We start from the raw sequence: 27,158 nt of genomic DNA on the forward strand, positions 1-27,158 counted from the left end.
GGTAGGATGAACACTCATAAGGCCCACTGTACCATGTAATAGCATAGTTTTAGGTATGAAGCCCATAGTGGCAGATCATATCCCCGTTAGGAATAAGAATATTATTGTGATCTCGCTCTTACTTATAAGCTAGCATTAAGAGATAAGAATGTATACATAGCTCACTGAAAAACGCATACACACTTGAGAGAGCATAGGAAAAAGAGGAATAGGCGAGACGCGTCATTCGGTGGCGTGCGCTTGAAGAGTAAAGTTGAATAAAGGAATTGTGAGATTATTTAAAAGATATAGTGCGTATATTCATTTTTCGGCGTCCACAACTGGTGATGCGTATTCCGACACACTCGGCTTTATAATCTTGTCACGCAACCATTCCTGAACTTGATCATCTACAATCTTTTGTTCACACTCTGCCAAACGTCTTGGTTGTTGGAATACTGGTAAATCATCGGTTAACAGTATTTTCATCTTCACTGGTGTCGAACAATTTCGAATTGGCCTATAATCTCCAATTAGACTTAAAGCTTTTTCTTTTTGAACACTACTCAAATGTGATAAATCAACCTCATCCAATATGTCAGCCTGCTCCACCCCCAACATGCACATACTTTTGAATTCAACAAACAACTCAGCACATGATCCTTTGTACAATGGCTGGATTCTCTGACTCTCAACCTTATTTTGGTTTACAACTCGACTTATGAACTCTGTGCCACCTTTGGTTACTTTCATATCCACGCTGTTTAAGATTGTTTTTCCTAAAATCGAATCAAAACCCATATCCTAATCAGGAACTACGTGAAATTCAACTTGCATGTCTATACCATCTACCTCAACCGAAATTACAAAGCTACCGAATGTAAGCACCTGGCTATCACCTATGCCAGTCAAACACTTCGCTAAGCCTGTCAACTTATTTCTGCCCAACTTAGTATAAACACTTCTGCGTATAAGACAAAGGAATAAAAAGATCAGATGGTGCCTTTAGTTTTCCGAAGTATTAAACATTTAAGTAATAAAAATTAATAAAATAAATAAAAATATGAAAACTATTTATTGCAAAAGTCATATCTTGAGGCACGAAGTGCGGACACAAGCACTCAACAATCACTGCCTTATTAATTTTTCTCACGTCGCAAGCTGAATACCCTAATTACAAGTATTCTAATATAAAGTCCTTTTCGAAATTTATTTTGTGATGTACATAGATTCGGCTCTTACTATTTCTAAGCTTTACTAAGGCAATGCAAAACAATAATTTTTCGCATGGTGCCAATTGATAAAAAATAATATAGATTTAAAGTCAACGAACTTCTAAGGTGAAGGGCATATTTTGTCAAATTTACAATGCATGAGCATGCGTGTGCACACATATAGTTGTCTGTTGTCATTGTATGCGTAGAAAAGAGCTGTTTGCTGTAGCGCTCTCCTCTCTTTCTCTCTCGAACAAAAACTCGAGAGAGCCTGGAGCCACCTCTAGAGCCACGGCCAAAAAATCGCGTGCGAAAAAATCGTATGGCGTTACGTATCTTGTTATTCTAGTGTCTTTGGCTAAACTAAAGATAATAATTGGTGGCGTGGCAGTTTTCGGCGGATTAAGGACGGTAGAATGGGCGTGGCAAAAAGGCAAATCGATAGAAATTTACAAGACTAATTAAATTTTGAAAAAAACATCCGTAAATTTTTTGAAATTGTGAGCGTGGCAGTTTTGTGCTGTTTGTGGGCGTTAGAGTGGGCGTGTCAAAATATAATAATATAATTGATATTATTTATATATTTTATAATGATAATGTCCAGATTGACAAGGCTGTTGATCCTAATCAAGAATATAAATACTTTATATGGTCGGAAACGCATCCTTCCCTTTGTTACATACTTTTCAACGAATCGAACATACCCTTTTAGTCTACGAAAGGAAAACCCAACCGGAATCTAAAAAACACTAACAAGGTTCATTACGGAAATTTTTAACAAATGTCGAGTGATATGACTTTCCAAAGCAGACAGTGATGTTTTGTAGTTTTGTAGGCGAACTTGCATCTTCCTTAACGCTATAAAACTTTCCGTAGTACATCTTTAGGGAGGGACCACATGGTTAATCGAAAATAATTTTTTTTAATCTGATTCTCGACCTTAGCGGTCGCTTGCCATTGCTGGTGTTAAATAACCATAGGGTTAGAAAATATGCAAATATTATTGAAGATTTTTTAGAAATATCACTGCAATTCCTAAAATTAATACTTTGTAAATATGGCAACTTTTAGCTCTGCGGCACCTCAGCTGTGCTATTATTTTTCGATATCTAAGTTCCTCTCTCTTGCGCTCTTTCTAGTACTCTCAAAATCTCGTTCGCTAAAAACAATAAAAACATATCGTTCGCTACAAAAATCTCGTCTTTTAATGTCTCTAAAACAGCTAATAATAATAATATCATTTTTACCGCAAAATATAATGAAAGCTATTGATGTTATTATACACATAACTTGTAGAGTAAGGAAGCGTTTCTGACTATATAAAGTAGATATATTATTGATCAGGATCAATAGCCGAGTCGATCTGGCCATGTCCGTATGACCGTATGAACGTCAAGATCTCAGGAACTATTATAGCTAGAAGGTTGAGATTCAGCATACAGATTCTAGAGACATAGACGCAACCCGTGTTGCCACTGGATATTTTTTCATAATTTAATTTAATTTCAATGTAGTGTTAACTTTTTGCCATGCCTACAAAAGCATATATGCGAGGAAATAAACATAAAATAAAATATTTATATTTAATAGTAAGATCCAATCATAAGTTAAAATATTTAGAATTGATTGCTTTAAGAGCAGCAGAGAGTCAAGATTAAAGACAATATGATGATGTCAATTATTGTCAGAATATATTACTCTTTAAGATTCATGCACAGTTAGATTTTCAATGATTTAAATTTAGAAGTACGTAGTTTATAGTGAATCTACTTGGAACAAATGTGTTTAGCCGACTAACCAAATCGGGACTATCAACTTCACCACGAATAAGCTAACAAATCCATCGTTCTACGGTTAGCTAGGGAAGGTAAATTAATTAAAAGTGTACTACTGGAGGGAGTTGATATAAGGGTTGCATCCCAACGCAGGCTCCGCAAGGCGAACAGTAAGAAGTTTTTTGGACCTATTCAATGCTGTCCGAGTGAACCACGTATTGTGGACTCCAAACAGGTGATCCATACTCAAAAATCGGACAGACTATCGAAATGAATAATGTTGCGGTCATTTAGTTTAGTGTCTGGGAAAACACGAACTCGTCCTCGCGATTAGGAATATAAATAATGTCGAGCTTGAACATTAATTACCACCCCCAATGCATATAAATATTGGGTATATATATCTTTACTTAAAACTAAGTGCCGTACCTGTAAGGACCAATCTCCAGTTTGCTTATTGTAAATGGAAGTAAAACGCTGATCCGAAGTGTAAGTGCTTTCAGATACAGTAAGCAGATGCAAATCCCTATGCCGTATCCATGACACCTATTAAAAAGAAAATTTTGTTTGAGGGCGTTTATTATTTATTTACAATTGGTTGCGACAAAAAATAAATTATCTCTTAGTCTACAGCATACAAGCATACCTTTAGATAGTGAAAGTGCGGGGGAGAAATCGTAAAATCTATCTGATATATCGATGCAAATCTTTGACCAAATAATATTCAAATATATTCAGGTATTTTTTAAAGATGTAGTCGTTTTGTGGGCGCTAAAATGACTATGACAGCGTTCAGAAGTTCAGAAACCAACTTGCCAAAAAGTTTACCTTATACAGGAACCATTTCTGCACACAATGCTATATACGTATTAAAAAAGACATGCGTAAGGACAAATGGAAGAGAATAACGACGAAGACGAATGATGAACGACGATTATGATGGGAAAGCCACATTGGGTTCATAAACAAGAATAACGACGATCAAAGAGATTGATTGTTCAAAAGTATGGTCGTGACCATTTGGGCGTTTTGTAGATGAAAGGAGGGGCATGGTCATAGTGTTTTTGGTATACCGATAAAATTGGCAAGACAAACAATAAAACGAAGAAAAATCGAAACATTTATTAAAAGTGTGGGCGTTGCAGTTTTGGGTGGTTATACAACCAAACTGGCGATCAAAATTTAGAAAACTAATAAATAAATGAAAAAATATCAAAACATTTTTCAAAAGTGTGGTCGTGTGGCAGTTCTTCGCGGCTTGTGGGCGTTACCAAAAATGGTAAAATGGGCGTGGCCAAAATGTTTTTGGTATACCGATAGAAATTGGCAGGCAAATAATAATATTAAAAAATATATCAAATCATTTTACAAAAGTTGTCTTCGCAGTTTAGGGCGGTTTGTGGGTGTTGTTACTCGTAGAGTAAAAGAGTATACTAGATTCGTTGAAAAGTATGCAACTTTTAAATTTTTGATCATTTTATTCCCCAATATTATTCTTCTCATAATTAACTACTCAGATAGGGCGGTCCATGGGCCAACAAATGGGATGAGCTGGGAAGAGCTCTTCGGGAAAGAAAGCGCCATTCCATTGTCCCAGTCAACTCCTGCAGCCACACGGTTTGCAACACGTTGAATCTTGAGAGCTCCTCCATAAGCACAGTCTTCATAAGCTTCAATGCTGTCATGGCAAAAACCATGAATCTCTAGTTCAGAGCATGGAGACAGGGCGAATCGTGGGAATGAGGCATATCGAATTTGTACAAACCTACAGCATATATCTTGCCACTCTGAATCTTGCGCCAAAGAGGTGATTAATGGGCTAACCAAGCCAGGAGGATCGTAAAACCGATTGATTGCAGATAAAACTGAATGCCTGCAAGACCTTGAAGTTGATTGAAGGGTTGAAAATAAGAACAACATCTGATCAGACACCGGATCTCAGGCGAGTCCTAGCGTTTTTGTAAAATCGCATCCATCAAACTTCAAGATGGACAAGACTGCGGAGGTCTGCTGATATCAAAAAATCAACAATAAAAGTCACGGCGAAGAATCTCAGCACCCACTGTAATTGTCGCCTCCTCAACCATAGACATAAACAGGCTTCGTGTCATAAGTAACAGTATCCCGCTTAAACACGCACGGATAATCTCTCCACAAAATACACTGGAAGAATCTATCAAGGATGCCCAGAAGCATCACATGTCGGAGGGTTAAGTTTTGTGGCGAAAAGACTGACCTACGCATAGCTTTCGAAGGCGAAGTCCATAGTCACCAAAGTCCTGCACCGCTCCAGCTCCAAAAATGCTGCAATGGATTCCCAAGTTACAATTACGTTTTTGAAGGCTGGGTTCTCCAAGTGCTCCTCCCATTTTCAGCTTTTGGACAAGTACTTGGACAATAACGCATCGAGCAATTTGTTCCGTTGTGACAATCCGTTTAGAGCGCGAACATTACAGTTGAATTTATTCGACAGCTCACGAAGCATTGAAACAGAACCACTCAGGACTGACTGCCCTTAGTCCCGAATCTCAGTGACATGCGCCTGAAAAACTAAAACCCATTAGCATATCTGCTTTGTAACAATTCCAAAGCGACAGCATAGTTGCTGAGCGCAAAGAAGAATTAGCGCCAACTTTGTTAATTGGCTATGAATGCGCAGAAATATAACTTTTATGTGTGTTTTGCTGTTCACTTCCTGAATATTGAAGACCCTAAAATCTGAATATTGCAAACACAATTTGTTGTTTAACAACGCATTCAGCAACAACAGCGAATTAATAAAGGTTTAACCTAACATAAATTATAAGTGATCCTGAATACGTAAATGAAAATTTTACAACTCAAACCAAAACGAGAGAGAATGAAATAGTCGATTTCGCCGACTATCAGAAACCCGTTACTTAGTTGGAAGTGTGAGAAATTTGAAAAATTTAGAAAATCAGACAAGATGAACTCAAACTTTAAATAGATGAATTTTAAACTTGACGGTATTAGCAGTCTTAAATCTGAAATCTCCTCTTTTTTCCATTTGTCACGTTCACACTTTTAAAATATTTTGATTTTTGAATTAATGTATGCAAAATGTGATGCAAAAAAAAAAAAAAAAAAAAAAAAAACGACCGAACCTTTCACGCCCACACGTATAAACAATTTTTTAAAAGCCAGATAATATATGAAGTTTCGAGTTGCTATTAGCTGAGTAACAGGTATCTGATAGTCGGGGAACTCGACAATAGCATTCTATCCTGTTTTTTTTTGTGGATTCATGGATTACAATTTTTTGTTTCGCGACAACTGTTATATACTTTTCCACAATATGTTGCCATATTTAAAAAAGACATGCGTAAGGACAAATGGAAGAGAATAACGACGAAGACGAATGATGAACGACGATTATGATGGGAAAGCCACATTGGGTTCATAAACAAGAATAACGACGATCAAAGAGATTGATTGTTCAAAAGTATGGTCGTGACCATTTGGGCGTTTTGTAGATGAAAGGAGGGGCATGGTCATAGTGTTTTTGGTATACCGATAAAATTGGCAAGACAAACAATAAAACGAAGAAAAATCGAAACATTTATTAAAAGTGTGGGCGTTGCAGTTTTGGGTGGTTATACAACCAAACTGGCGATCAAAATTTAGAAAACTAATAAATAAATGAAAAAATATCAAAACATTTTTCAAAAGTGTGGTCGTGTGGCAGTTCTTCGCGGCTTGTGGGCGTTACCAAAAATGGTAAAATGGGCGTGGCCAAAATGTTTTTGGTATACCGATAGAAATTGGCAGGCAAATAATAATATTAAAAAATATATCAAATCATTTTACAAAAGTTGTCTTCGCAGTTTAGGGCGGTTTGTGGGTGTTGTTACTCGTAGAGTAAAAGAGTATACTAGATTCGTTGAAAAGTATGCAACTTTTAAATTTTTGATCATTTTATTCCCCAATATTATTCTTCTCATAATTAACTACTCAGATAGGGCGGTCCATGGGCCAACAAATGGGATGAGCTGGGAAGAGCTCTTCGGGAAAGAAAGCGCCATTCCATTGTCCCAGTCAACTCCTGCAGCCACACGGTTTGCAACACGTTGAATCTTGAGAGCTCCTCCATAAGCACAGTCTTCATAAGCTTCAATGCTGTCATGGCAAAAACCATGAATCTCTAGTTCAGAGCATGGAGACAGGGCGAATCGTGGGAATGAGGCATATCGAATTTGTACAAACCTACAGCATATATCTTGCCACTCTGAATCTTGCGCCAAAGAGGTGATTAATGGGCTAACCAAGCCAGGAGGATCGTAAAACCGATTGATTGCAGATAAAACTGAATGCCTGCAAGACCTTGAAGTTGATTGAAGGGTTGAAAATAAGAACAACATCTGATCAGACACCGGATCTCAGGCGAGTCCTAGCGTTTTTGTAAAATCGCATCCATCAAACTTCAAGATGGACAAGACTGCGGAGGTCTGCTGATATCAAAAAATCAACAATAAAAGTCACGGCGAAGAATCTCAGCACCCACTGTAATTGTCGCCTCCTCAACCATAGACATAAACAGGCTTCGTGTCATAAGTAACAGTATCCCGCTTAAACACGCACGGATAATCTCTCCACAAAATACACTGGAAGAATCTATCAAGGATGCCCAGAAGCATCACATGTCGGAGGGTTAAGTTTTGTGGCGAAAAGACTGACCTACGCATAGCTTTCGAAGGCGAAGTCCATAGTCACCAAAGTCCTGCACCGCTCCAGCTCCAAAAATGCTGCAATGGATTCCCAAGTTACAATTACGTTTTTGAAGGCTGGGTTCTCCAAGTGCTCCTCCCATTTTCAGCTTTTGGACAAGTACTTGGACAATAACGCATCGAGCAATTTGTTCCGTTGTGACAATCCGTTTAGAGCGCGAACATTACAGTTGAATTTATTCGACAGCTCACGAAGCATTGAAACAGAACCACTCAGGACTGACTGCCCTTAGTCCCGAATCTCAGTGACATGCGCCTGAAAAACTAAAACCCATTAGCATATCTGCTTTGTAACAATTCCAAAGCGACAGCATAGTTGCTGAGCGCAAAGAAGAATTAGCGCCAACTTTGTTAATTGGCTATGAATGCGCAGAAATATAACTTTTATGTGTGTTTTGCTGTTCACTTCCTGAATATTGAAGACCCTAAAATCTGAATATTGCAAACACAATTTGTTGTTTAACAACGCATTCAGCAACAACAGCGAATTAATAAAGGTTTAACCTAACATAAATTATAAGTGATCCTGAATACGTAAATGAAAATTTTACAACTCAAACCAAAACGAGAGAGAATGAAATAGTCGATTTCGCCGACTATCAGAAACCCGTTACTTAGTTGGAAGTGTGAGAAATTTGAAAAATTTAGAAAATCAGACAAGATGAACTCAAACTTTAAATAGATGAATTTTAAACTTGACGGTATTAGCAGTCTTAAATCTGAAATCTCCTCTTTTTTCCATTTGTCACGTTCACACTTTTAAAATATTTTGATTTTTGAATTAATGTATGCAAAATGTGATGCAAAAAAAAAAAAAAAAAAAAAAAAAAACGACCGAACCTTTCACGCCCACACGTATAAACAATTTTTTAAAAGCCAGATAATATATGAAGTTTCGAGTTGCTATTAGCTGAGTAACAGGTATCTGATAGTCGGGGAACTCGACAATAGCATTCTATCCTGTTTTTTTTTGTGGATTCATGGATTACAATTTTTTGTTTCGCGACAACTGTTATATACTTTTCCACAATATGTTGCCATATTTTTGTTGGCGTTAGCCGATTAAAGACTATTGCAGAGGTTAACGCTGCGAGAGTGTATGCGAAGATTATGATCGCAGTGTATCTAGTGATGCGCACGATCGAGGATATGTATACACGTGGATCCCGGCTATTCAACTGGGAGTAGCATTATCGCAATTGGCCAATTTGTGAGTTTTCGATCCTCCCATTAACGTATATATTGGAATCCACTTGCATGTGTGGGTCCAACAATGCAATGTTTGTTAGACGAAGGTGGCGAAAGATAAAATGAAGACAAATTAAAGAGAGAGAGAGAGAGAGCGCCTTAACAAAGAAAGCGTTGCGCGGAAGGGCATCAATTTAAAATTGCATGCAAAAGCCATACATGTCAAAAGGCACAGCTTAATTTTTGTTTTGTAGCGACGGTGCTCCAAAAAGCATGAAACGAGAATAAAGCTACAACAACTACTACACGACAAAGACTACATCAGCAGCCCCCTTTATTTAAGATTTTAATAATTATTGTAATTATAATATTTAATATAATAAATGTTATTTATTATATTAAGGTAGTTAGCCTTATAAATTAAAATTTCTATAAAAGAAATTAAATTTAAGTTTCATATAAGAACTAAAACTAATAATTCCTAATGGAAAGACTAGTTTGCATAAAAGCAATTGCGCTTGATGTCCCTGATGATATTCAATATAAACCAATACTCTACACGTTTTTATACCCATTACTCGTTGAGTAAATTATTTTCATTTCCATTTCTATCGGTATATTAAAAACATTCTTGCTCCTGGACACACTGTTTTTATTATTATTATTTTATTATCAGGAACTTTTTCAATCTTGTCGTGCTCTTCTCTACTTGGGCTCTCAACTGAATCCCATAACATCCCGATACGCAAATCAGCTTCAACTTAAGAAGTCGAAGTCATGTCCTTCTGTTACCGGAATAAGCGGTTCTAGTTTGCGCACTGGTTTGTAAGTAGTAATTTCAATTCGATATCGAGAGTCTGAATACTTTACCGACATTATAAAATGCCAGCCTATCTTCAAAAGTGCCATTTGCACCATTGCAATGCATTGATTGGCGCCGATATCCTGTACGAACTACTGGAAGTCGGTCAGAGCAAGCTCCATCAGGGCCATAATTTAAAAGAAGCAATATGCTTGGTTGTTTCAGGGCCATAATTTAAAGGAAGCAATAGGCTTCTTCGGAGGTTGAAATTGCTCAAATGGCACGTACTTAGTATTATTTATGGTATTGACGTGGTTGTTTCACCTAATAAGGAAATTCATGGACCGTTGTCTTTTTGTTTGGATTCAAATCGTTCTTGGTCTTCTCCAATCGATATGGTAAGAAAACCAGAAACCAGGATTTGTTTTGCTTGCCGGCAGGTAATTAGTGTCTCTATGCTCTTCTTCAGATAGGTGACATTTTAAGTCGGTTGCACATAAATGTTCTTAGGAAAGTAGCAAATGAAGCGTGCAAGCTTGAAGATCAACTTTACTGCGTGTGAGTTACCGGAGATTAATGACCCGCGCGTCGCATCCAACATAATTTTAGAAGAACTAGGGTTAATTTAAGCATGGTTTAAAAAATGGCCGGCAGTTACAATAAACGGCTCCACCATACCAGTTAATGAAACAGTGAAATATCTTGGAGTACATCTGGACAGGCGTCTCACTTGAAAGCAGCATATTTATTTATTTATTTATTTATTATGATAGATAGAATAGTTTACAAAACTAGACTAACTTAGATAGTATAGCATTAGCTACGGGGCTTACAGCTATATTTATTTACAATGTTATTATATCTTAATTTAGTTAATATCTAATTTGGTGACTAATTGCTGGCTTGTTATGTACAAATGCCTGTTTTGTTTTTAGATTTTGTGGTATAGTTTGGTTTTTTGAGGAAAAGTATGAGTTTTTGTATGTTGTCTGGATTGGGTTTGCTAAGAAGGTCTAGAGGGTTGGTGTTGTTAAATATATCTTGCTTGGCTTGTAGGAGGTATGGGCATGAGTTTAATATGTGGCTTATTGAACTATCACCTTGGCAAAACGGGCAAGTTGGTATTGAATTGGGATTTAGGTAGTGTTGGTGGGTTATGTTTGTGTGTCCTAGTCGAAGTGGTATTATTTTTATTTGGTCGAGTCTGGTCCAATTTGGGTGGGATTGTTTAAGGTAATCGCATGTGTGTGAGGTGTTCGTGTTAATAGATTGGTACCATGGACTGCAGTTTATTATGTGTTCTTTCTGTTTAGTCGCAAGGTCGGCTTTAAGGTGTTTTTTTATATCTGTGGTATTTATGTTTGGGGTGATGATAAGTGGCATACTGCTTGCTGATTTTGCAGCTTGATCGGCTAGTTCATTTCCTTTTATTCCTGAATGGTCCAAGTCTGGTCCAATTTGGGTGGGATTGTTTAAGGTAATCGCATGTGTGTGAGGTGTTCGTGTTAATAGATTGGTACCATGGACTGCAGTTTATTATGTGTTCTTTCTGTTTAGTCGCAAGGTCGGCTTTAAGGTGTTTTTTTATATCTGTGGTATTTATGTTTGGGGTGATGATAAGTGGCATACTGCTTGCTGATTTTGCAGCTTGATCGGCTAGTTCATTTCCTTTTATTCCTGAATGGCCAGGAATCCACATTATTTTAATTTTAGGTGCGTGTTGCGTTATTAGCGATCGTATTCTGCTTGGGTAAAAGTTGTTATTATTTGTGTTGTGAATTGAATTTATTGCTGATAGGGAGTCGGAACAGATAATAAATTTGCCTCTTCGGTTTTTAGTAAGTTCTATTGCTTCTAGGATGGCGATTGTTTCGGAGGTGAGGACGGATGAATATGGAGGCATATGCCGTATTTCAAGACGTCTGTCTCCGTTGTAATCGCGAATGATATTGTGTAATTAATTTTTGAACCGTCAGTTAATATGAAATTATGTGTTTTGATGTTATTCTTTGTGTGTTCGTATAATTTTCTGTATTGGTCTGGATATGTTTGTTCTTTCTTATGGATTCTAAGTGACGTGTCTATTAGATTGGGGAGGGTCCATGATGGCCTGTGTTTATGGTGTTTTATTGGTTTGTAGTGTAGATTAAGTTCTAGGCTAAGCTTGATTGCTCGGTCTATTGTTGATGTTTTTTTCTTATTAGCTTTTTTACGCTTCAAGAACTTAGGTATTGGTGTTCGTTCGGCTATTTGAAGGTCTCGTTTCATTTCTAAAGAGTAAGTATTCGATTCGTAAAGTAAGTTATTTATTGGGGTAGAGCGATAGGCGTCGAGAGCTAGACGGATAGCGGAGTTAAACGGTGTTTTTATTTTGTTTAAAATGCTTTTGGGAGCATGGCCGTACAGAAACAAACCATACTCTAGTTTGGCTATAATTGTTGCTTTTGCGACATTAAGTAGTGTATGCGTGTTGCAATTAAATTTAAGACTAGATAGGCATTTTATTATATTTAGCTTCTTGTGTAGTTTGGGTAGAAGTAGGTTTATGTGTGTTCCATTTGTATTTGTTGTTTAAGGTCATTCCTAGAATTTTTAAGGTCGTAACGGTAGGAATTTGGATGTTGTTGCAGCTTATCTTGCATGTGCAGTGACGTTTTCTGCATATGTGGAGGTGTTGACATTTGGATAGGGATAGCGATGCCCCTGAGTAGGAGCACCAATTTTCTATATCGTCGAATAGATTGTCTAAGTTGAAATTTGTATTTGTGGGCCCGTTTTCCATTCCTGCAATTGCTGGATCACACACACACTCGATCGAAGGCTCTTGAAAAATCAAGAGTGACGAGGGAGGTGTGCATTTTTGACTTCGTTATGAGATAGTCTACATAGAGTAGACAGTCCGAAGTCGATTTGCCTTTTTTGAATCCGAATTGGTTGTCGTTAATTAGATTGTTATATGTCACTAGCCACCAGAGTCTTTTCGCTATTATTTTATCAAGTATCTTTGCTATACAGCAGTTGAGGGAGATGAGTCGGTATGAGGAAGTTTTCGTTTTATCGGTGTTTGGCTTGAGGATTGGGATGATTAGGCTTGTTTTGTAGGCTTAAGGTATGTGGTTATTGAATATTTCATTGAATAGTTTCGTTATTCTGTTTTTTGTTGTGTGGGAGCTATTTTTGATCATTTCATAAGAGATTCTATTTAGTCCTGGAGCACATCCTTTTAATGTTTATAGTGCTGAGCTAAGTTCTAGATAAGTTATGTTCTCTTCTATGGTTTGGGCTATTGGAGATGGGGTGTAGAGATGTAGGTTATTTCTATATTTATTGTTCCGGAACTCCTCTGAGGAGTTCCAGTCGCCGGAGAGGTCAGAAAAGTGTTGTGTGAATATGTTAGAAATTTCGTTGCTAGCCAATGTAGTCTCATTGTTTACTGGGTTTGTGATGGCATGAATTTGTTTTGCTGGGTTAAGCAGAAGCGTCTTATATTGGCCCATATTTTGGATGAGGGAGTAGTGGGATGGATGGTTGAGGTGAAAGAGCTGGAAGCTTCTTTTTTCCTTTTTTTTAGGTCGTATCTAAATATTGCGTTTTTGCGCCTATAGTCTAGAATGTTGTCAACGGTAATTGTGCGGTTTAATTTTTTCCAGGCAAGTTGTTTTTCTTTTCGTAATTGGTCGAGGTGTTTATTCCACCATGGAACCCTGTATGGATGTGTGTTAGGTGAGGTTTGTGGGATGGAGAGGTTTGCGCTATAAAGAATAATTCTATTGATTAGAGCGGCTTCTTTGTTTATGTTGTGGGAGGTGGGGTATTTCTTGTTGGTTTGGTGGGTAAGTGCGTTGAACTGCTCCCAGTTGGCTTCTTTGAGTTTAAAAAAGGGTCTGTAGAATTTTTGTGGATTGGTTGTTGGGAATAGTGTTGTGATAATATGGAAATGGTCGCTACCGTGAAGATCGTTTAGTATTTTCCACTTGGTGTGGGGGGCTAGGATTGGAGAGCAGAGTGTGAGGTCTATGTGTGTGTATGTATTGTGTGTTGAAAAGTGTGTGGGAGATTTGTCGTGTAACAGGATAAGGTGCTTGTTGTCAATGAATTTTTGAGTTATTTTTGCTCGTTTATTTGTTGTTGGGGAGCCCCAGGATGGGTGCCATCCATTAAAATCTCCCGTAATTAGAGAGGGTGTTTGTTGTATGTTAAATGTGTTATGGAGTGTCTGGTTAGTTATGTTTTTGGTCGGAGAAATGTATGTGTATGTGTATGTGTATGTATATGAGTTTCTTGGAGGGAAATTATGTGTGGGGAGTATTTTTTGATTAGAATAAGGAGTTGGCTGTAGTTGTTTAGATATCCTTTTAGATTCCATTGGATTATAGTTAGTGGCATTTGTGAGAAAATTAAAGCTTATAACTTACTTAAAGGTAGTGTTAACGGTTTAGGTTTTGTGTAGAGTTTAAGGTTCTATATGGATTCGCTGTCGCTGTTGTTAGTGTGCTTGTTTTTGTTTAGAGCTTTGGCCTTTAGTTTCGATGCTTTAAGGTTTATGGATAGGTTATTGGACTTATCTTTCGGGAAGATTTTTATTTTTAGGTCTTCTGTGAGTTGTGATGATTATGCCGTAGATGGTTTTCTGGTAGGTGTGTAGTCGGTATCCATGTCTTCTAGTTTGTCGTAGCTGTGGTGGTGATGGTGTTGGTGTGGTTGGTTGGATAGTAAGGTTGTTTTGGCTGGTTCAGTTGTTGGTGTCTTAGATGAAGTGTTTTGTGCTGCTGATGTGGGTGTGTGGTGCGGATTTTGGTGTTGTGATTGGGTTGTGTTTGTGTGAATATTAGGTGATGGAGTGTTTGTTGTGCTCTGGGTTGTGCCGTTTGTAAGTGTTTTGGCGTAGGTGTTTTTCGTTTGGAAGCTGTGACGTTCGAAATATATGTGTTGGGCAGTTTTATGGTCAACTTTTTGTGTGGTTTTAATTGCTGTTAATTCCTGGTTTTTTATGAACGTAGGGCATTTAGGGCATTTGCATCCCTCAACTTCTCCTCCACAGGCAAAGTCCACCGATTTTTTTATGATGAATGGTGAAGTTCTTTCGAAAGAGTTGTTGTCTTTTCTTTTAATAATTATAAATTTAGGTTCGCCTAATTGGGATTGGTATGTTTTTGAAGTAATTTTGTAAATGTTTGGTGGGTATGTCATGATTGTTGGTTAAGGGCTTGAGCCCGGATTAGCGGTATTGTTGTTTTTGTTGTTAAGTTTTTTATCTTGAATAACAATCTAGAAATCCTAAATGTCGGCAATGTTCCGACATTTGTTACTAGGGTAAGATCTGAGGTTCTGGACATTACACTTTCCATCAGATCAGTGGCTTTGCATATAAGAGACTGAGAGTCAATGTCAGATCACAGAATTCTCCGTTTTAACATACGGCTAAATCTAGAATGTAGCGAGCGTAGGCGCAATCCCAGGAATACGAACTGCTCCAGATGCTCCATGGTGGAACGACCAATTAGAGAAGTAACGGAAAGCGACCAGGCGTCCCTTTAACAAAGCAAAAAGAGAAGGGAACTGCGATGCCTACCGGAATAAACTGACCATGAATAACCATGAGATCAGGAAAGCGAATCGAAGGAATTATAGAACCTTCTGTGAGGCAATAGTAAACACATGTGAAGGCGCAAGACTTCACAGAGCAATCTCCAAAGGAGTGCCAGAATCAAATTTGACACTACGAACGGAGGATAACTCCTATACTATAGGAAGTAAGGAGAAACTTGATCTACTACTGGCAACTCACTTTCCGGGAAGCACGCTTCAAACAAATGGGAATACCCCAGTTATGGCACAAAGTAGACCGTGTGCTACTGATTGGGCCAAAGCAAAATCAATAGTAACAACGGAGAGATTAAGATGGGCAATTGGTACATTCCAGCCCTACAAATTTCCTGGTCCAGATGGAATTCAGCCAATCCTGCTACAACGCGCGATAAATCAGCTTGCAGTGCCGATCCGGAAAATACTGATCAGCAGCCTAGCTCTAGGACACATACCTACTGCCTGGAGTATAGCAAAAGTGGTCTTCATTCCAAAAGCTGGAAAGAAAGACATCACTCAGCACTCTGCTTGTAGAGCATCCCCTCCAACGGACGCAGCATGCCTACAGGGCGGTCAGATCAACTGATACTGCCCTATATCACCTGAAAAGCCTTATTGAGGATTCACTTACTCATAAGGAAGTGGCGCTATGTGCCTTCTTAGACATATAGGGTGCATTCGACAATACCTCTCATAAGGCGGTCAACGCATCCCTGGCAAGAAGAGGACTAGATGCAACAACCAGTAGATGGATCAAATCACTACTGGCATCTAGCGAGCCATGGCCACTATAGGAGGACAGTCGTCCACAGTATCTACCACAAGGGGATGCCCCCAAGGGGTGTCTTCTCACCTCTCTTGTGGAGCTTGCTGGTAGACGAGTTGCTGGACAGACTGATCCGAAGAGGTATACTTTTCCAGGGCTATACTGACGATATTGTCATTATAGCCAGAGGTAAATATGAGGAAACACTCTGCGATATCATACAACTGGGCCTCAATATGACCAGCGAATGGTGCAAGGAAGTAGGCCTGAGCCTAAATCCTAGCAAAACTGTTATTGTTCCTTTCACAAATAGGTACAAGCTACAGAGAATGAAGGCAATAACCCTGTCATGTCGCATAGAGGCCAGCAAGGAAGTTAAGTATCTTGGGACCCTCGACTCCAACTTGGCTTCAAAACTCATGTCGATAACACAATTGATAAGTGCACCAGAGCACTTTTCACGTGTAGGAAAATTGCTGGTAAATCGTGGGGAACCTCACCACGCATAATAAGATGGCTGTACCTCATGGTAGTCAGACCCATACTAACCTATGGGGCAATAGCCGGGGGTGATAGAGCACGCCTTAGCACCACTAAGGTGAAACTTCATAAGCAATGCGCACCTGTCCCACTGCAGCCCTAGAAGTACTAATGGAGGTAACGCCGCTTCATATCGTCATTGAAATGAAACGGAAAGCCACCCTAATAAGAATTGAGGGAGCAGGAAATGACTGCAACCTTACAAGAAAGGATACTGAAAGCCTAAAAAGGGATATCCCTTTGCTGATGCAACCAAGGGATGAGATGCCAGCTGAGCACAGGTTCGCTCAGAACTTCAGCACTCATCTCAGTAATAAAAACAGTTTGACAACCCTGGGGAAAGTACACCCTATGAAACCACAAACAATAAAGTGGTATACAGACGGATCCCTCACCGACGAGGGAAGTGGGCTGGGGTTTTAGGCCCCAGGTTAAAATACCACGAATCAATGGGCAGATACACCAGCATTTTTCAAGCTAAAGTCTGTGCTATTGGACGCTGTGCGGAGTTCAATCTGCAAAGGAACTATCGTGGCAAGGACATTGCTATACTGTCTGATAGTCAAGCAGCCATAAACGCGCTCAGCAAAGCTAAGATAACATCTAAGCTAGTAAATGAAGTGAGGACAGCCCTAGACAAACTGGGAGCTGTCAACAAACTCACAATAAGGTGGGTCCCGGGACACAACAACATCCAGGGAAATGAGCCAGCGGACAACCTAGCCAGGAAAGGGGCAGAGAACCCTCTAATTGGTCCCGAACCATTCTGTGGTGTTGGTCACCACAGAGTACTGGGCTTACTTCTGGGAAAACATACCAGGACTTATGCAGTCTAAGATTCTCCTTCGTGAATATAACCACAAAAGATTCAAGACCTTAATGACACACGGGAAAAACACCGTGCGCATTTTTACTGGCCTTCTTACGGGGCACTGCCGACTTCGCAGTCATTTGCATAAGATTGGCATTGCAGACAGTGAACTCTGTCGCTTCTGTTGAATGGAGGAGGACAGCTCTGCACATATTATATGTGACTGCACGGCGCTTTCCATCAGGAGGAACAGACTCCTAGGAATGTATGTAGTCCCACGGGAAACAATTGCAGCCCTGAACCCCAATCAAATTCTGGCTTTTATACAGTGCATTGGACTTCAGGGAGATCTTTGAGTCATGAAGGGGTAGTTCAATACAATAATAATAATAAAACTTGTCTCCAAATTTCAATTTTTCATCTTTTCTCAACAGATCATATAATGGTAATATAATGATCATATAATAATACATTTTTTAAATTAAGCCTCGAAAAGACTTTCTTTTTGACTAGCTTGTCTAAAAGGTCATCGATAAGTGTTCTTTAATTAACACCTGGTTTAGTTTCCTGAAGTCTATGCGTAGCCGTATGTCTTCTGTTTGACCAAAACGAATGGTGGTGAAGCATATTCTGATTCGCTGTAATCGTTTTGCTAACCGTTTCACTAACCGATTCACTAGCTTATTCACTAGCTGTTCCACTAACTGTTTCACTAAATGTTTCACTAATTGTTTCATTGACTGATTTCCTATCAATAGAACTGACTGTTTCACTCTTTGTTTTTCTATCTCTTTCACTATCTAATGGTTTAACCCCAACCCATCCCAAAGATCTGGATCCAGTTTCAAGTGGAACGCTCCCATGAAATCTCGTCCAAAAACTACATTATGACTCATAGACCCGTCTGGGACCACGTATAAATAAAAAAACATTTTATTTTTTCATTTATAATATAACATAATATTTTCCAAGTAATGTCAGTTGGATCTTATTCAGCGCGAAAAAGATTTTCAGAAACGCATTGAAAATTAATTTCATTGGATATACTGCTCAATTTTGATTTTGCTCAATTGATTTTGGGGTCCCGGTGTCTATGAGGCATTCTGCAATTAATGGCGTTCTACAGCTATTGTGAAAAAAATTTTTACATGTATTACAAAATTGTTTATTTTGGCGCTTTTGCGTTCCGTTAATTGTTCAAGGAAGTGTCCAAACGTCCCACAGGAATAGCAGGATCCCGGCTCCCTCTTTGGCTTAAGGCACTCCTTGGCGAAGTGTCCTTTGGAATTGCAATTGGCACAACGCAAATCCTTGTTGGTTGCACCTCCTCCAGTAAGGCGCTTCGATGAACTAGCTCCTATGTTGCGCTTTGGCAGACGGACTTCCGAGAAAGACCGGAAAATCTGCATCGGAGCGAGCCTGGGTACGCAGCGTTGGTGCTGGTATTCCTTCTATAATGTTTTTCAATGATCGATGTTGATGACATTGATCAGCATCTTGTCCTTGTCCACCTTGTCCTCGAATTAAACAGGACATTTTTCATCTGAACGCCATTTACGTCTATGGAATGAGCTCCTTAGCTCTCCTTTCAACACTTTAACCCCAAATGTCATAATTTACTGCTCGCACAAACCATTGGTTTACTCTAGAATGCACGAGTTACCACATGAACAGTCCCGACGTATACTCCCCCGCCCCCTAAACCACCACGCCCGAACTGTTAGTTCGTCGCCCTCTAAAGCTGCAACATAGTGTAAGATAGCAGGAGAAATAATTTCACGACTATATTCTTTGGATCTCAGCTTAAGACTAAAATCAAATGCAAATTGGATTGAGGAGAAGCATCAGTATTTGAACAATAGTTGTATTTCGGGAGAGCCTCGCTCTTGGGTTCTTAAGATTAGGAAGTGTTGAAAGAGGGCAGTCAAATCTGCTTAGGTCGTCAGGCTTTAGAATAGCCTCAACGCCTTTAGGAGTTGTGCCTAATTCCCATTGGTTGCCGGTATGGTGAGATATGCTGTTTCTGCCAGTGTCAGCACTTTGGTGGACGAGCGGTCGGCTGGCAGGCCGCTGTTAGCTCTAGTACAGTTGGATAAGTTTTTATTTTTGCTTTGATCACTGATTCAATAAAGAGCACAAGGACATAAATCGAAACTCAGGCGACTAGCCGTTATATCCTTATTATCACGCTCTAGGCCAGAAGCCATCGTAATCATCCTAATTCTACATTTGGATCTACAACCTGCAATCCAGGGCAAAGACAGTGGCGTGGGAAACCGTAACTCCCGTATACGCGGAGCCCCCTAGTGATTACATAATTTATATATGAATTGTATGTACACGGATTATCAACGCTTGAGCATTAGAAGTGAAGGCAATCACAAATTAATTCGGCTTTCGTACCCGCGTTGCTCACCCAGTTAAGATAACGGACATCTTAATGGATCTCGTAAAGAAAGCTCCCCAGAAAGTTATTGTTTAATCGTATGTTAATTTACTCCTTCGTTACAACAGAGGTTTTTGCTTGTAGGGATGACTGCTCGAGTCGGGGCTGGTTTACACCGGCTCTAGTGCTGATTGCAGTGTTTTGCCAATACAGGACGAAAGATAGCTTACAAAAGATACTTCAATTGGAGCGGGACCTTGAAAGACCTGAGGAAAATTCTGAGTGATTAGAGTTATAGAAGTGTGAGATACTCTACGATTAACGGGTATAAAAGGAAAGGAAAATTAAACAACAAAAAGAAATAAAGTTCCATACTTTAAAGTTCCATACTTTATTTCTTTTTGTTGTTTAATTTTCCTTTCCTTTTATACCCGTTAATCGTAGAGTAAAAGGGTATACTAGATTCGTTGAAAAGTATGTAGCAGGCAGAAGGAAGCGTTCCCGACTAAATAAAGTATATATATTCTTGATCATAGGCTCCAGCCTATGGTAGAAATGCTAAAAATAAAATCGTCCTAATAAAAAAACAAATATTACAATTTATGTATGTATGATTAGGATATAGTAAAACTAAATTTTCTATATAAATCATGAATAAAATATAAAAATAAGAAAGAAATAGAGACAAAATAGATAGATAGAGACGACATAAATGGACTGGCAGACATTAATAAAAGATTTTAAATAGATGACATCGACAATTGATTGACACACAAATGTCTCACCCAAAATAGACCAGTACAGCCAGGCACCATAAATAGGCATGCCTGCATTTTGGTAGAATGCTTTAATTCGTTTAATTCGAGAAATACTAGATAATAGTAAACACCAACTAGATAGATCAAACCTAACAGGGAGCTATGCTATTAAACAGGCTTCTCGAAAATCTGCAAACTGTAAAACGCAGATATATTTTAAAACTATCGGTACCTAAAATTTTCGATAGTCCAATAAATATCAAGGTAGATGAACCCGAAGGAGAAGAGGATTTCAAGGAAAAAGAACTACACGATTGATAAGCTTTTTTATTAGCTGTTCTTGAGCAATTAAAATACGGTTTATTTTATTTTGGTTTATTTTGCGATTTTGAACGATATGTTTTATTGGTGTAGCGAACGAGAATTGTATCGATGCGATAGTAAAATGATACGAAAGCGAATGTTAATGAGCACCCTAACTGCAGAGCAATCAACAGAACGCTAAGTGTATGTGCGAGAGAGAGTACAATAAAATGTTCGAGAGAGCAGAGGGCTTAGATGGCCGCGCGTCCATTTGCATAGATAACGATGATATTGCTGCACAGCTGAGGTGCAGTAAGGTGTAACCAAAGTCACTAGAATAACAAGATGCGTAACGCCATACGATTTTTTGGCACGCGATTTTTTGGGCGTGGCTCTAGAGGTGGCTCCAGGCTCTCTCGAATTTTTGTTCGAGAGAGAGAGAGAGCGGAGAGCGCTACAGCGAACAGCTCTATTCTACGCATACAGTGATAGCAGACAACTGTATGTGTGCAAATTAAAATTGTTACTCTTTATTTATTTAAAAAAAAATAAATTTTATTTTTTATTATTTAACATTTATTTGGTGATAAGCTTTTTCACTTATTATGAGACACTTTGTTGGTAGCTTATCTTTAGCTTCGAGCTGTTGACGATCTCGTCCCGATTCAGACTCCGACTCCGACTGAGTGATCTTCAAATTCTAAGTCCTAATCAAATCAACCTCGGCCAGAAGCTTTTCTTTCGGAAAATTACCGAACTTTCGATAAAAGCTTTATGCTGGAAATTTTCCACTGCATTGTGAAATTCAATTATGCTGATCGATGCAGTTTTTGATTGATGCGCAATAAGTCGGCCGTGGTTTGATCTCCAAGCGGAAGCTGTGTTTACGTTAAGTTTGGGTAGCTTATGTTAGCGGGTAGCTGAGTGCTGGCAAAGGCAATGACAAAACAAAGACAAAGGAAATGCCGACGAGATTGAGAATTGAAATTTGTTTATAAACTGTGGAAGGGAGCTATGTTCATGGGTTGGATAACTTGCACACGTATTCTCATGCATTGTAAATTTGACAAAATATGCCCTTCACCATAGAGGTTCTTGTACTTTAAGTCTATATTATTTTTGATCAATTGGCACCACGCAAAAAATTATTGTTTTGCATTGCCTTAACGTTATTATTATTTAAATATAGCTTAAAAACAGTAATAGCCGAATCATAATATCACAAAATAAATTTCAAAAATGACTTTATAGTAGAATATTTGTCATAAGAGTAGTCAGCTTGCGCCGTGTGAAAAATTAATAAGGCTTGTTGAGTGCTTGTGTCGCACTTCATGTCGCAAGATATGACTTTTGCAATAAGCAGTTTTCATTTTTTTATTTATTTTATATTATTTATATATTATTATATTTATTATTTTTATTTATCGTATTTCGGGAAACTAATGGAACTATCTGATCTTGTTTTAATAATTGTAAAATATTAAAGTTTAAATATTAACGTTTTTGAAATATTTTTAAAAATAATAATAAAAAAATGTGTATAAAAAAGCTTATTATTGAGCAATGCATTGCTCATTGCATTGGACAAATAAAAGAAGTGCTTTCTATTATGGTTTTAAGTAAATAATGAATGTTATATATATTACACACAATTAATTATCAATATATACATATATAAATATGTAAACGGTAGCTCAAAAATCACAAAATTGACCGAAAGCTTCACTAAATCATTTTATGAGCTTTTAAAGTTAAAGTGTTAAACAGCTGATTGAGAGAATGCAATTCCCGCCAAATTATTTGTTTATTTTGCACGTAGTACGATCGTTAATAAGCATCCAAAAATTATAGTAAAATATGGAAAATAATTGTCAAGGTATGATGTTTTTAACGTATATATGTAATATATGTGTAGTTGTACTGTTTTTATGTTGTGTGACATCCAATTTATGTGTATTTTAACAGAAAATTCTAACGTGTCCCCTGTGTTTCGTGGAGTATAACTAATTTTCTGACAATTTCTGACAAAAGTTAAAAACGTCAGTTTGTACCTTTAACTATTGTCTTTCACGGTAAAGTAATATCTTTTGCCCATTTTTGCTCGTTTTCTTAAAAATTTGATTTTATATAGGCAAGTTCGAGTTCACACATAGCGACCTCCTGGACATTTGGAGGCGTAACAATAGGCAAATAAGTTATGTTTCAGATTACGTTTATTCCGCAATCAACAACAATAATCTGGAATCGAAAAAGACAGAAGAGATTGACAAAAAATAGTAAATTTTGAATTATTTATTAAAAAAAAACTGCCCGAGTGGATGTGGATGTCGTCTAAGATAACAATTCTTGTTAGTGATTTTGAAAACTCCAAGACACCCCAGCAAACGGGACGCCGAAACTTATCTTACCAAAATGCAGGAGAAAGATTAAAAAGGAAACTGAAAATTCGAGTGAAGCCTGGAATAAACTTTACAAAAGGGACCGACTATCACATGCAAGGAAAAATAGTCGGATCAATAGGATGAGTGATATTTTCCACAGAGCGATTGATTCCTCGGACCCACTATTATCAACAATTTGTTTAAAAGAAAGAGAGAGAAAAAATAGGAAAAAGAACTTCCGAAGGCAGTATAAGTCTTTTGGAAATACAGTCTAATTTTAAACCTGATCCATGAGACAAAATATTGGATTCACATTCTGATTCTTATTCGAGTTCAGATTCGGAAATTTATAATGTAGAACTAAAAGAAGAAGAGGGCGATTATTTTTAAAACAACAATATATTATTGTAGTTAATATGGAAGGTAAGAGAGGGAGTGGTCGCGCAGACTCCACATTTTGTGCGCAAACTATTTGTGATTTAACAACAAAATGTACAAAGTTTCAAGTCTGTAGCTCAATTTTTAGACTTTATGCCAAAAAAATCGAATTCTGGACCACAGTGCAATGTATGGCTGTTACACATCTTGTTATTTTAGTGTCTTTGGTCTTTGGTGTCTCCAAAGTTAGCATGTAAACAAACAACAATATTTGGAATTGGTGGCGGCTGCATGGCCCAACAACGATCTAATGCCAGCGGTAATAGAGTTGACAGAAATAGAAAAGGAATCTTCTGAAACAGACTTTAACAAAAGTGATGAGGAAAAATCTGCAACTATGACAGACAGCGTGGCAACAGCTAGGAAATATGTGCGACATCTTTCGTCCACAATACCTGAATTCGATGGCCAGAAAATTATCCTAATTATCCTAATTCGATTCCTCAAGGCTCTCTGAATAACTGATCTGACAAAAGGAGATCAGGAACCAATAGCAGTAGAGGTAATCAAATAAAATCGGTATAATAAATGTATTAAAAGCATCAGTTAAAGGAGAATCGCTGGTGTCATTAAAGCAAAAATGATTAATCTACATAAACATGGTAAAACGGCAGTGCAATATATGTACATCAGAGATAAAAAATCTTCGTAAATCACTTGAAGCAGCATATAAGGACGATGGTCTAGAAGAGTTGTAAGAACGAGCGAATAAAAGCGCGATTGAAAACTATATTAACTATATATATATATAATATATATATATATATCATAACAAAAACAAAAAAAATTGAGATTGGACGATAATACCCCTGTGTACATAAAAAACTAAAGAATGCCAGAAAGTCAAAAGCCCGAAATACAAAGGTAACTGATAAAAGACGGTATTGTAGAACCATCTATATCAGAATATAACAGCCCACTTCTATTGGTACCCAAGAAATAACTGCCAATTTTGGCGTAAAAGAAATGGAGACTAATAGTTGACTATCGTCAAATAAACATGAAATTACTAGCAGATAAATTCCCTCTTCCAAGAATAGAAGATATTCTTGATCAATTAGGACGAGCAAAATATTTCTCGTGGCTAGACCTGGTGTCTGGATTCCATTAAATCGCATTAGAAGAAAGGTCAAGAAATATAACATCTTTCTCAAGTTCAACAGGTGCATTCCGCTAATTCCTTCCAATGAATGATGACACTTGCGTTCACAGGCTTACAACCTTCGCAAGCGTTTTTATATATGGATGATATAGTAGTAATCGGTTGTTCTGAAAAGCATATGCTAGAGAACTTAACCGATGTATTCAAATTGTGCAGACAGCTTAAAAAATGTACTTTCTTTATGGAAAAGGTTACATATTTAGGTTACGAGTTAGAGGTATTCTTCCTAATGATTCTAAATACGATGTAATCAAAAACTCAGCAAGTGCCCAAGCCAGAAGATTCGTTGAATTTTGTAATTATTGTAGAAGATTGTTGTTCAGAAAAATCACGCCACTTAACGAGGCTTTGTAAAAATCCGAAGAAGCATTCGATCATCTTAAAAGCGAATTAATGAAACCTACACTTCTTGAGTACCCAGATTTCAGCAAAGAATTTTGCATAAACACAGACGCTAGTAAACATGCATGTGGAGCGGTACAATGGCCAGACCTGTGGCATGCGCTTCAAGAACCTTTACAAAGGGTGAAAGTAATAAGTCCAAAACAGAGTAAGAACTCGCAGCAATTCATTGGGCAATAAATCATTTCAGACAATATATTTATATGGTAGGCATTTTTTAGTTCAAAGTGACCACAGGACATACCAACTTTCAATGAAAAATACAATTTCCAAACTCACGCGAATGCGATTGGACTTGGAAGAATGTGAATTTCCGGTAGAATACCTCAGGTGAAAGATAACCATTTTGCAGACGCATTATCACGGATATCTATAGACTAGTTGACCAGATTTCAAAGTAGACAAAATTCGTGCGGAGGATAAGAATTTGAAATTATAGAGTTTATTCAAAACCACGAAGTGCATGTGAAAAATATGATATGCTTCTTTGAACATGAAAAGAAAAACATTGCAAGTTATAAATTTGTACACTAATGGAAATCTCGATTTATATTAGTTTTTCCAAAGGCTTTAAAAACAGTCCGGTATACACAAAATCAACCAAGCACCGTGGGAAAATATCTTTGAAAATATTTAAATAGATACTTTAAAAAATATGGGCAATAAGAAATTAAACGAATTGAGAGTAGCGCTACTCAATCCGGTGACCACATTAGAAAAAGAAGCTATAATGTCCACACTACATTATGACCCAATACAAGGAGGACGCATTGCAAAAACCTTGGCGTAAAACCGTAGCCAAAGCGATATTTGAATCTTTTATTTTTAAGTAAGGTTCAATGAAGACGTTCATTACAGAATATAAGATGCCTTTAATGGCACATAATTATTGTCCATACGAATTTGTATTTGGTAGAACTAACAATTTAGCAAAACATTTCCTTACAACCAATATCATAAAACCATTTTATAATATTGATGACTATGCTAAAGAAAGTAAATTAAGATTAAAAGTAGCATATAAAAGTGCAAGGAATATGCTTGAAGATCAAAAAATTTCAAATTTATGACGTTAAAACAAAAAATATTTTATTCATTATACGTAGAAAAAAATGTGTATAAATGCATACATACTCAAAAAAAAAAAACAAATTGGTTTATAATGAATCTCTTCCTTATAATTTAAAAATAAATAAAAAACAATCAAAAAAATACGTTATTTTTAAAAAGGAGGGATATGTGATAGGCACACATATCGGGTACCCACTCTCCCCATATGTCAACAGCCTTTTAACTTACAAGCACATTGTGGCACTTTGTTGCAATGCGCGCATAAACAGTCCGGCCCATGTGCAAGCGTAATGCAAGCATCCACTTGAAGTACAGCCAAACATAACTGCATAGTCATAGTTTGAATATATATAAGCGCCGCTGCAGACTATGCCGGCAGCGCTGCTCCTCGATTTAGGCTAAGAACCCTTTATACTGTAGATCCTAAGAACACTTACAAAATATACATTGATTGGAGCGGGACCGTGCCACATCTATTGGAACAGTGTTCTACAGTGGCTTGAGGAATAACTCGTGTAGGTTCTGCGTCTGCACTGACCGACTCATTACTAAACTGGACTATATAAGTTCCAGCCAAGTTGTGGGTCATGAGTCCAGCTTTCAACGTCCTGTTAAACTTGGACAAGAACATTGTTCCGTCCTCGACCAGCTCTATGCGTGTCTTGTTGTTCCTTAGGAAGGAACCAGACCGCCCTTTAACAGCTTAGGATGCAACTGTTTTCGTTCATCTTCAGGTTTCTCTTCTTTGGGCAAACAGTCGTGTTAGCAACGAAGAGACAATCGCCCATTATGATTTGCTCCCATCAAGGGTTGCTAAAAAAAAATATATATGCAACCTCCGTTCCATTTGC

At 37.8% G+C, this 27,158-nt stretch overlaps 1 protein-coding gene across 8 annotated transcripts in view; it reads right to left on the reverse strand.

Annotated features, from left to right (window-relative positions):
* The window catches only part of LOC116801758 (neurotrimin), a 149,260-nt gene that overhangs the window by 118,432 nt on the left and 3,670 nt on the right, over window positions 1-27,158 (reverse strand). For 7 of the 8 annotated variants that reach the window (XM_032723094.1, XM_032723095.1, XM_032723090.1 and 4 more), the window contains one exon: window positions 3,398-3,514. Coding sequence is in view for 5 of the 8 variants with exons in the window: in XM_032723090.1 (XP_032578981.1) it covers window positions 3,398-3,514 (117 nt within the window). In the remaining 3 variants the exon portion in view is untranslated. Of the gene's footprint in view, window positions 1-3,397; window positions 3,515-5,204; window positions 5,473-27,158 lie in introns of those variants that run through there. The other variant, XM_032723096.1, reaches the window with a different exon arrangement.

Source organism: Drosophila sechellia, chromosome 3R (genome assembly GCF_004382195.2).
Source record: "Drosophila sechellia strain sech25 chromosome 3R, ASM438219v1, whole genome shotgun sequence".
NCBI classification, from domain to species: Eukaryota; Metazoa; Arthropoda; class Insecta; order Diptera; family Drosophilidae; genus Drosophila; species Drosophila sechellia.